The 10768-nt window shown below is 48.0% G+C and overlaps 1 protein-coding gene across 9 annotated transcripts in view; it reads right to left on the bottom strand.

The window, feature by feature from the left end:
* Positions 1–10425, bottom strand: part of RYR3 (ryanodine receptor 3) — a 550085-nt gene extending 539660 nt beyond the window's left edge. For all 9 annotated transcript variants that reach the window (XM_067028902.1, XM_067028901.1, XM_059058605.2 and 6 more), the window contains exon 1: positions 10287–10425. In XM_067028902.1, the coding sequence (XP_066885003.1) occupies positions 10287–10337 (51 nt within the window). In that variant the 5' untranslated portion in view covers positions 10338–10425. The remainder of the gene's footprint in view (positions 1–10286) is intronic.
* Between the last annotated feature and the right edge of the window lie 343 nt (positions 10426–10768).

Here is a 10768-nt window from a genome sequence, read left to right on the forward strand (position 1 = left end):
GGGAAATCTCACTTTAATTTTTTAAAATATAACTTCCCATCTACTTAGCCCAATTGTTTTGGTTGTTGGGACCAGCTTTATGAATGAAAATAAAGAGCCAGCTGGGGGCTACAACCTAATCAAAAACAAGGAACCACCAGCCAGCCCACACGCCTAGACTCCCATTACACCTGTCACTCCTCAAGGACCAGAGAATTTTAACTAGGTAAACAACTACCCTCATCCAGGGAAGGGAAAATTCTTGATAAAGATTAAATAACCAACATTATCCAAATTTAATTCCACAGAAAGCAGAGGAGAAATAATGGAAATAATGTTTGGTAGAGTAGGAAGGAGGTAAAAATCAGAAGCTTGGGCCACTGCCTGCAGCAGGACCCTTCAGAGAGGGCACTTAAGTACGTAACAAAAATCAAGCTTTACTTTAGGTTCAAGCTTTGCATCCACAGACATGAGAAGGGATCAGGTAAGGTGCACAGCCAATCAATTCAAGGGATGACCTTGAATTGCTAAAAATACAGTGAATTCCCTGACAGGCAAATTTCCATACTTAAGACATCGGTTGAAAAAAAATCTCCCCAAACCAAGGACAATGTGTTGCTTGTGTTTAGGATTCTGCAAGCCACGCTGCCTACCCACTGATACAGGTAATCAAAAATTGCCAGAGGAAGAGTCAATCAACATTGGCATCAAGAGGTTGTGCACAGAAGACACTCTGAGAACTGACCTTTCAGTCTGTGCACTTGGGGTCGTGTCCATCCGAGGCTCATTTCCATTCACAAGGCCTGGTCATATTATACTTAAGCAGAATGTCAGCAATGCAGACCATGGAATAATCCCAGGGCATTGTCCCTTTGTACTTTCCAACTTTAAAATGGATGTGCAATGACCTTTGGAGTAGCTAGTATGACTAATGTCGCTGTTTTACACTGGTTGTTGAGACAATATTAATAGCTAATATTTACCGAGGACGTAACTGTATTTTGGGCACTCTTCCAAGCACCTTACATGGATTAATTCATTTAATCCTCACAACAACGCTTGGAGAGACGCACAATTACTACTCTCATTTAACCCATGAGAAAACCGGCGCAGAAGTTAAGAAACGTCCCCAAGGTCGTAGACTTTAAGAAGAAAATTTTTGTACCACAGAGGTATGGAAAAGTGAAATTAATTGTTATAAATGCATCTGAAGTGATATCCTTGCTACCTCAAAACGAGACTGAGCTCCCTCTTGACCTCCAGCTGTTGGAGGCATGGAACATTAAGATGTCTTATTGATCTATGTAATTCCCAGTCACTTGCCAAGGTCCAGGCTGGTCAATAAATGTTGAATGGATACCCTGCTTACTTTATATTTCATGATATCTATATCTATATGACAATTTTTAAGGGTGTTTAAAGGCTGGCACAATCTGCATTCATTTTGATGATCAAATCTATCATTTATTAACCCTACTAATCTGTCTGCCTGCCAATCTCTCCCTTATACACTGTAACAGATGATACATTGTCTTTTATGTTGACATTTTCATCCAAGGACCTTGATGTGTATTGTGAGCCCGATCCTACTCATAAAAATATTCATGCATTCCCGGGAGCGCATTCACTCAGAATCTGAGGGCTCATCCACGGCTGCAAACTGGCAGACAGCTCAGGATCCTGCTGCAGATGTGTTGTGCTTGGCTGGCCATGTTTAAGAACTTTTTTTATTTGAATGTGTAGATCAGGCCCATCTCTCTTTGCAAATAAAGCCTGATTCACACATTTAGTTATCTGCCTGGCCCCAAAAGTGTTTAAAAGTGAGCCCTCTAATCTACTGTTACCTAGGGACTTGGAGTAGACTGAATTTAAGACCTCTGTGTTCCTGGAGTTTATAATCTGTGGCCAACGCTTTAGGTGGATAGGAAACTTTTCAGGCAATGGGGCAACGAAACATTCTTTTATTTCAAGCTACTCTTTCCATATACACATATCTAATTCTCCTGGAGGAGACTCAGAATCTCTTCACTGCTATTTTCAAGGCGTCCCGGAGATATACATTATTGCCATGTCTTCAGAAATGGATGAACTAAAACCTAGGGAAGGGCAGACAATCCTACAGGTATGTGGTGATGGAAATGCCACCAAATAAAGCGAATGCTTTTGCTCTGAGTTTACCCATTTGATTGGTATGTTCTGTTCTGTTTTTCATCTTCAAATCCCTCTTGCAAAGAAATGAGATTTGTTCAAGACATCACTATGGTTTATTCTTGGACTCCTCTTTTCTAGGCAGCCTGGACAGAAGAGAGGCCGACTTGGAGGTGGACCACTGCTATAGTTGAGAGCAACATCTATGTGTCCTGGATGATAGAGATGAAGGGGCTCTTGAGGGGCTCACACTTTTCCTGGATTGCCTGCCCTATTTTGATGAGACTGCTTGGATTCAGCTTTTGGTTCAATGTGAAGTTGTGGCCAACTAAATCCCACTTACTGCCCCAGTGTTATTTACAGTCTGGATCTGGTCCACAGCATACAGTACAGCAGTGTCAATCAATACTTCTTACACTGTGGAACATTTAGGTGCCATTGATGGAGAACTTTCCATTTCTTCCTGTAGTCCCACTGACTAGCTCTCTCTGCTCAGGCCCATTAGAGAACTCAACTGGGAAACGATCAGAGAGTAAATGCCAGGCCCTGTCACTGGTGTGTTTGAGAAGCAGGTACTTTCCAGTAAGAGCCTTTTCTATTTGCTCTGTTGGAGGATAGGCAGCTCTCCTTGGCATTCTCCTTTATTGCTGTAGGAATTGTTCTCATTGGCCCTGATCTGGTTTCAGGGACTCTGAAGCATTTGCTTGGAATAACGATGAGCGACACATCACCAGATATGATAACTGACAATGGAGTTTTGTCACTTGAACACTCTTCTTCTTCAGGAAGGCGCTGCCTTAGTACTCTGTTTGAAGTAGAGTCACCTCCTCTTATAGCAATCTGAGGCTTTCTTTTTCTAACGTTTGTCTCTGATTCTGAATTATCTAAAACAAAGTATTTATTAGCACCAGTCCTGGCTGCGAACAGCGATCTTCCCAATGCCTGAAATGAGGTTGGCCACTTTCTCCCATGTAGCTCAAGGATTCCTCTCCTGTGATCCAAGGTCATAAGTAGATAAAGATGGAGTCTCTGGGCCACCACCCCCAGAACCCAGACTTCCGTGCCCTGGTGCTTCTTCTGCCTACTCAGGGTTCCCCAAGAACCAGTGCCGTGCTCACCCAGACTTGCCCCTCTCAGGAATGCTCCCAAGTGCTCTCAGGTGTCACCAATCTAATTCCTATTTCTTCAGAAACTGGCTCTGCTAATGATGCTAATCATTGACGGCACCTGCTGAGCTAACAATTTTGCATTTCTGTATTTTGATAGAGGGAATTTCTGGAGTCAATGCTTCATCCCAAAGGCAGACCAAGGAGAACGTTAGCCTTCTGGGTCACACTGACACTGACGCCAACTCGGATTCGCATTCTTACACTTTCCTGAAAGTTGTGCTGCCTTGCTCATCACGTGGGCTGGTTCCTATGGCATAAAACCACACGTCAACTAAACTCAGTAGAAAACTGTTGATGGCCTGTAAGGTTCTGTCTCTAGAGCTGTCTCCTGCCTCCTTTGCACTCTGAAAAGTAAGCAGCAACAAGCAGCTGTCACCCCGGAGGGGATGGCTCCTGTGAAAATTTCTGAATCTCTCTGTGATCTGATTTTAGGATATAATGTTTGCTGTCCTTCTTCTTGGGCAACCAGATCCAATAAAGTAAGACCTCTTCAAGTAGTCAAGCCTGAATGGGGGCTGGGAGACCTGTAATCAATGAGGAGTTCACTGTCTAAGAAGGTGGAAGGCAAAAGAAAAAGAAAAAAACCAACAAAGAGAAAAACAGGGCCTCGTGCCTCAGTGTCTCCTACTGGTAAGACCATGTCCGGACTAAAAGGACAATAGCCCTGAGCATTCCTGTAGAGTCAGCAATATGCTCTGAGCTAGACAAGGGAAGAAGGGCATTTGAGGAGAGGAGACACAGCTCTTTTATTTTTTGAATACAGCATCATCAGTCTCAGAGCTGATCTGAACTTTGTTTTCTAACAATCAGGGATCAGAAATGACATAAGGAGGAAAAAAACAATCTTGGCACCCCATAAGGCCCATCCCTGTAGCAGGGTCAGGACCAGGGTGCCAGCACTTTTCATTCCCTCTCTCTGAGTTGAAGAGGTGCTATGATGGCAAAAACTCACTGAAGCAAAGGAAGCTGCCGTGGCTGGAAATGTCTTTGTCCCTAAAATACCCCACCAGCTTCCAAACAGAAAGATGGCTGAGAGGATGCCAGCCTGAAGCCTGAGGACCCGACGTGGCTCCCTGGGGAGAAGTCGTGCCCTGCAGCCTCAGCATTGGCTGGGATCCCACCACAAAAGCATCTGCTTCATCCAGGTGCAGCCAGAAAGGAACTTTTCAAAGGGCCTGACTCTCCAAACAGACGCGACTGAAGCAGCAAAATCCCTGGGAGGAAAAGCAGGGTGGGCTTTATAAGAAAGCTGGTCCAAGTGTCCTTTATAAGAAAGGACAATGGGGCTCATAAAAGAAATGGGAGGAAGGAAACGGGAGGGGTAGCTTTGAAGGGAAGAGATAAGGGATTCAATAAGAAAAGGTGGTCCAATGGGAAATCGTAGCTTTGGTAATTATCTGAGAAGACGAAAAATAACTCCGAAGGTTCTGTTTGGTGGCTGGAATCCTGGGGACCTACCTGGCCTTTTGAAGGCTCTTGCACCAACTGACATGTCTTCTCAATCAAGTTTCTTAGTCAAATAGCTTGAGGGATGCTGGCGTTTTCTTTAGTCAAGTAATTTCCCAGATATGCTGGGGCTGGACCAACATTGGAGACCGTCTAACGACTCTGCGATGAAGGCGAGGCCCTGAGACAGAGAGCATTTTAGAGGAAGGGGAAATGCGCTTTTCGACAAGATCCAGTCACAAGCAGGGTTGATTTCCTCGTGCAGGAGAAACACAATGATGATACCCGACGAAACACACCCTCTTCTCCCCTTTGAGGTACTGTTGGAATGACCGTTGCCTCTCGTGACACTTCTGGAAGCTACTAAAGCAAGTTCTACCTCGATAACAGCGTGGAAGATCTCCATTTTCTTAAGGGCCTCATTCAAGGTCACAGTGAGCTAGGGCTAGAAATAAGAATTCCTGCCTCCGAGTTCAGTTTTTTTATTCTATCATTCCACTGCTATTGGATAAATCTTGTATTAAGGGTAGCTTAAAGACCGAGTTAATAAAGAAGAGTTTATATGGATGCGGGATTGCGGGAAATGAGCTGGAGTGGTGGTTTCTGAAGACATTCCTGGGCCTACACAAGAGATTGGGAAGAATCAGGCAGGAGGCTGCAAGTCAATTAGAAAATGATGAAGCCCGTGGCTTCTAAACTAAACCCACTTTAAGTTGTAAGGTAAAGGAAGAGTCAAATGATGACATAAAAAAATCCTTCCCAGCAAGTAGTGAAAACAGGTGATCACAAAAAAAACAACAGAGGCAAGTGAACACAGATATTCATAATAAGATCTATTTAAATACAAATCCTTCAAAAATAATTACCAGGGTATTTTGCTCTCCAGATAAATTCCTCCCACCCTTTCTTTTTCAACATTTTTTTCCCCTCAGATCAACCCTAAGGAACCCAGGAAATATATTTGTTTTCCTCTAATTCAGTATTGGAAAAGAAATAAAGAATTGTGAAAAACATGTATTTCACTGAGGTGTCCTCATCCCGCTTGACAATCATATTCGCATCAGAAAAAATATTCCGACGTCAGACACACCTTATTCAACTGCAGACCTGTTCTTGGTCCCACTCCTCTTACACTGGGCTACAACACATGCCAAACATTTCCAGGTTCACAGTCACCATCACCTCACTCTCTGGAGCTCGGCAGCTCGCAATCCCCCAGGACAACCCTGGTCACGTCAATCAGTGCCTCCGGGGGAGAAGCTCCACCCCCGGGTGCTGATGTCACCTTCTGACACAAGTTAATTTCTGTGAGAAGGAAATGGCTTCCTTCTACATCCACCCAGGGCATTTCTCTGGAAAGGAGGGGATATCAGGTGTCCAGCTATCCTGCTACAGCTCCTTAGTAAGATCAGCTTTCCGAAGCCAAAGGAAAAGAGACTGAGAAAGTGCGAAGCCATATTGGGAGACCCAGGGCGTGGGAATATTCTGCGTTTTTGCCATTTTAACCATTAGACCTGATTCGGCGGCACAGCCCAGCCCTGCTCTCCAACCACACACACCTGGTACTGGGTCTGCATTCTGGCACTCCCTCCATGATCTCGTCGCCCAGAGAGCCGATGTGCTTGAAGGAAGAAGTCACTGCGGTCCACCTCCTTGCCCCGCCTCCCTGAGGAAAAGCTACCAAAAGCACGACATCGGCAACAAGCCGCTGTTACGTAAATGGACTCAGCTGAGGGGAGAAGCAAGCAGGAATCTATAAACCACCAAGGGAAAGTTCACTGTCATCCCAACCTGGCACGAGCACGTGCTCTGGACCGACGTGAGCTCACGCAGCTCAAATTCAGGGATTTGTCCTAGGCACCCTGTAGGGAGGAAGCCAAGACCACAGGAGCAGTCTCAGTTGTTCTCAGCCCAAGTGCCTTCTCCGGTCTCTTGAGAGCTGCAAATTTAGATGAAGGAGGACAGCTTTCTACGAGGAGGGTTAAATGAGGCATCTATGACCTATCTTTAATGGAAACTAATAGAAACGAATGCCATCTCATTTTGAGTTCTGTCTCAGTTAACTTTGGGGTGGAGAGGGCGTTGGCAAAGAGAAGGCTGTGGCATTTTAAAACAGCAAGCTGAGGCTTGGAGGTTTTCCTTCCTCTCTTTTTTTCACGGATGCTGTAGTCCAAGGGGAAAAAAATCGGGGGGGAGAGACCATCTTCTTCCTGGCACTCTCAAAGCATGATGCAGTGCCAGCCGCTCCACCAACCGTCTGGAGATAGGGTAATTGTCACTCTTCTCACCGTAACTTCTTGCTTTCAGATCAGCGGCTGGCAGGTTTATCTGCTTCTGAGCAGCTTTGGAGCCACTGACAGTGACAGTGACACGGGCTACGTCAGCAAGAGCAATCGGAAGGGAGGATGATGCCACTGCCAGCAGCAGTGGGAGAGAAAATTGTAGCCTTCAAGAAAATTCTTAGGTCTATCCGTCTGGCTGACTCGCTCTCATTGACTTAGATGACTGCCATGACGAATGATTTCGGAAGGCCAGGAGAGAATCGGTAGTTTTACACAGCCATTTTCAAGTTTGGGGTATAGGAGCTTTTAGTTAACATGATGTGCTTACACTTCCAAACCCCTTGTGTAGGACCTGCCCCCGACTTAGGAGAGGGTGGGCTTCAAATGTATCAGAGGAGGCAACCGAGACGAACACTACCACCCAGCTAGTGCCTGAAGCCCCAGTACACATGCCTACAGGGATTACTGCAGTAATTCTGGCCCAATTCAGGTCATCGATAGTTCTAGCTGCTTTCTTTTGGTCACTATCATGATAAACAGGACACGGTAACCATCAACAATTTGACAAGTGTCCTTGAAACAGTACTAGTCTATGGTCTATTTTTTTTTTTTAAGTAGGTTAAAAAGCCTCTGCTCTTGGAGTAGCAACCCTCTAAAGTTCACGGTTGCAAAGACAGAATTCTATTTCATTGTCAAAAATCAGCCACCTTCTGGTCCAGGACAATGTTAAGGCGAAGAGGCATTACATGACTAACATATGGCCAAAATGCTTTCCAAGACACTGTTTTGGGAAAAGAAAGAAACTCTAAGGTAAAGGTAGGTGGGGGAGTTTAAACTGAAATATTATGTTCTCAAACCTAGTCTTGGTCAGAAGTGAAAATTTTCCACTGATAGCAGAGCCCCATGATTCCTGACACCTCTAAAAGCAGCAAGATAAAACCAAAATCTTGTGCAGATCAAAAACTTACATCAATGAGGTTTGGAGAAATAATTTTGTCTAATTCATGGATACAGAGGGAGAGTGTCAGGGTTCAGAAAGCGGCAGTTCTCATCTCAGTATATTCTTAAGACTATAACCTCTGGAGTAATGCTCAATGTCAGGCTCTAGTGGGAATTTAATTTAACATTATGGAATGACAGTGATCAATAACTTACCGGGCAACCATGGCCAAGTCACTCGATTTCCTGTGCCTCAGTTTCATCACCTATTCTCTCCCCAATAAGCCAAAGATGAAGAAGTTAAGCTGCTTCATAGGGTTACTGAGGAACACACCTAAAAATGCTTAAGGTGATTACTAGAAGGAAAAGGATCAATGCCACATTTGGAGTCACTAGCCCCCATGGTCACTTGCAGGTCTCAATAGAAGCCATAACTGATATGCAGTACCTCTGCAACAGAGGTTCTTAACCTGGATCCTTGAACCACACAGGGGGCCATTAATGGGCTTTAAAAGGAGCCCACCTGCTCTGTTCTAGGGACAGGATGTCCACGACACAAACAGTTTAAGAAGCACTGCTCTTCAGTGAGCCTTGGTTACAGGTGTACCAAAAAAACAGTGGCACTGCCTGATGGAGAGGAAAAGTCAGGAAAGATGGCCACAGAAGCCAAGAGAAACACATAGGATCAGATCTCAAGAAAACCACCAGGACTTCGCCTTGACCCTCTGGGTCCTCTATCCAACACTGAGCCTGTCTGTCAGAATGGAACTTCTTCAATCAACAATACCTAGAAGATCATTAATAATAAGCAGAAGAAATGACTGACTGTGGAAGGCACAAGGCAGGAAGCACCTGAGCTGCCATCCATGCAATACCAAGAACACCTGTTGGAAGGAAAGCCTAAGGCTCTCACAGGGCTTTGGTGGGAACAGGCAGGTTTACAGCAAAAGGGCTGTAAGGAGTGGTATGTGTGGTTGTCTTGTGTGCAGTGTGAGAGATGAGGATGGGGTCTGGGTCTGCAGATCAGAGCCAGGATGAAGAGATGGATAATTCTGCAGTATCAGGCAGTAGTACCAGAAGGGTACTGGGTCCCAAACGAGACCCAAGTCCCGCCCCCAAAAGAGAAACCATGTTTAGAAGAGAAACTAAAGGGAATTGTAAGGAAGCACTCCATGAAGGAGAGGGAATGGTGCAAAAGATGGACAAGAGCTAAGTTGTGATCTTCAGAGACCAGGTTTGAAGGTGGCACTTGAAGAGAAGGAGAGAAAGAATTCCAATCCCTGATGGCTAGGCAGCGCATATAAAATGATCTAACACTTATACAGCAATTTACCGTTTACAAAACAGTATGACAATCACTATCTCATTTAATCCTTATCACCCTGAAATGCTGGTTGTATTTTTTTCATTTTACCCATGAGGAAACTGAGGCTGGGAAGGGCGGATTATGCGACTCGCTCAAGGTCACTTGACGAAAATCAGAGCTGGGACGCACCCCAATGTCCTCACCCCTACTGGTTGTCGTCCACCCCGAAAACCTTCACATCAACTCCTAAGGGGCAAGGTGGATGTGATTACGACAGACTCCACCCCAGCCCCCAACCCCTCCACTTCCCCTAAAATCTGGAGCGGAGCAGCGCCCTCCGGTGCCAGGGAGGGGACCTGAGTGACGCGGAGCCAGAGCCCGGGGTTTCCCTGTCCTGCGGGGCTTGGAAGAGCGGGTAGCAGAAGCCACGGCTCTTACACTCGGCGCAGTCAAGCAACGCTCCAGCAGCAGCTGCCGGCTTGGGGCTGAACGAGCGAGGGGCAGTGCCGGGCGATTTCCCTTCCGAGCGATCCCAGGACCGGGACCCAGCGCCTGCGCCCACTTCTCGGTGCCCCATGCTCGCCCCTGCCCCCGCTGGTTCCTTCTGACGGTTCCCCAGTGCGTGGAGGAGGCAACAGGGGGCTGGGGTGGAGTGTTGGGGTGAAAGAGCGGGGTCGACTCTGGGGCGAGAGCCTCCACTTCTTATCCTCCGGGTCAGTACAACAGCGAGCAAACCCTGGCTGGAAGTTTGGGCATCAAAGGTTTCGGATCAAGTAGCAAGTTGCCCGGAGAGCGGTAGAGGTGGAGGTGGAGGTCTGGGGTGGGGGTGGCGTCAGGGGAAGAAGGGACAGGCGGGAGAAGGTGCCCCTTCCCGCGCAGCCCCCTCGCGGCCCCGCGGGTGCGGAGAACGCGCTGGGCTCCTGGCATCGGGCACCGCGGCGCAGCGCAGCCCCTCCTCGCCCGGCTCCGCGCTCCTCCCCACCTGCCCGCCGCCTCGCCCCCGCCGCGGAGACTCACAGTCCGCAGGAACTGGATCTCGTCCTCGCCTCCTTCTCCCCCTTCGGCCATGGTTCCCGAGGCGTCGGCGGTGCCCCAGCCTCCGGCGCCTCTGCTTCGGCCGGCAGCCGCTCGGCGTGCGCCCGCGGCTGCTGCGCTCTTTCTCCTCCTCCTCCTCTTCTTCCTCCTCCTCCTCCTCCGGTTCCTGGCTCAGCCTCAGCAGCGCCGAGCTAATCCCCGACCATATAGGGAGCTGGGCTAACACTGCACTGCAGAGCGCCAACGCCAGCCAGGCAGCCCGCCTACCCTCTCGCCTCGCGCCCCAGCCAAGTGTGCGGCGGCCGCGGGGCCCGCGTAGAGCGCAGCGCCGGGCGCACGGAGCGGGCGGGGGGCGGCGCAGGCACCCGGGCGGGGGCCTTGGGGCCTCCCCCGCATCGCGCCGCGCAGCGCCGCCAGCTCCGCGGAGACGCGCGCCCCGCGGCGACGGGAGGGCGCCCCTACCC

The sequence above is a fragment of the Kogia breviceps genome, chromosome 3 (genome assembly GCF_026419965.1).
Source record: "Kogia breviceps isolate mKogBre1 chromosome 3, mKogBre1 haplotype 1, whole genome shotgun sequence".
NCBI classification, from domain to species: Eukaryota; Metazoa; Chordata; class Mammalia; order Artiodactyla; family Physeteridae; genus Kogia; species Kogia breviceps.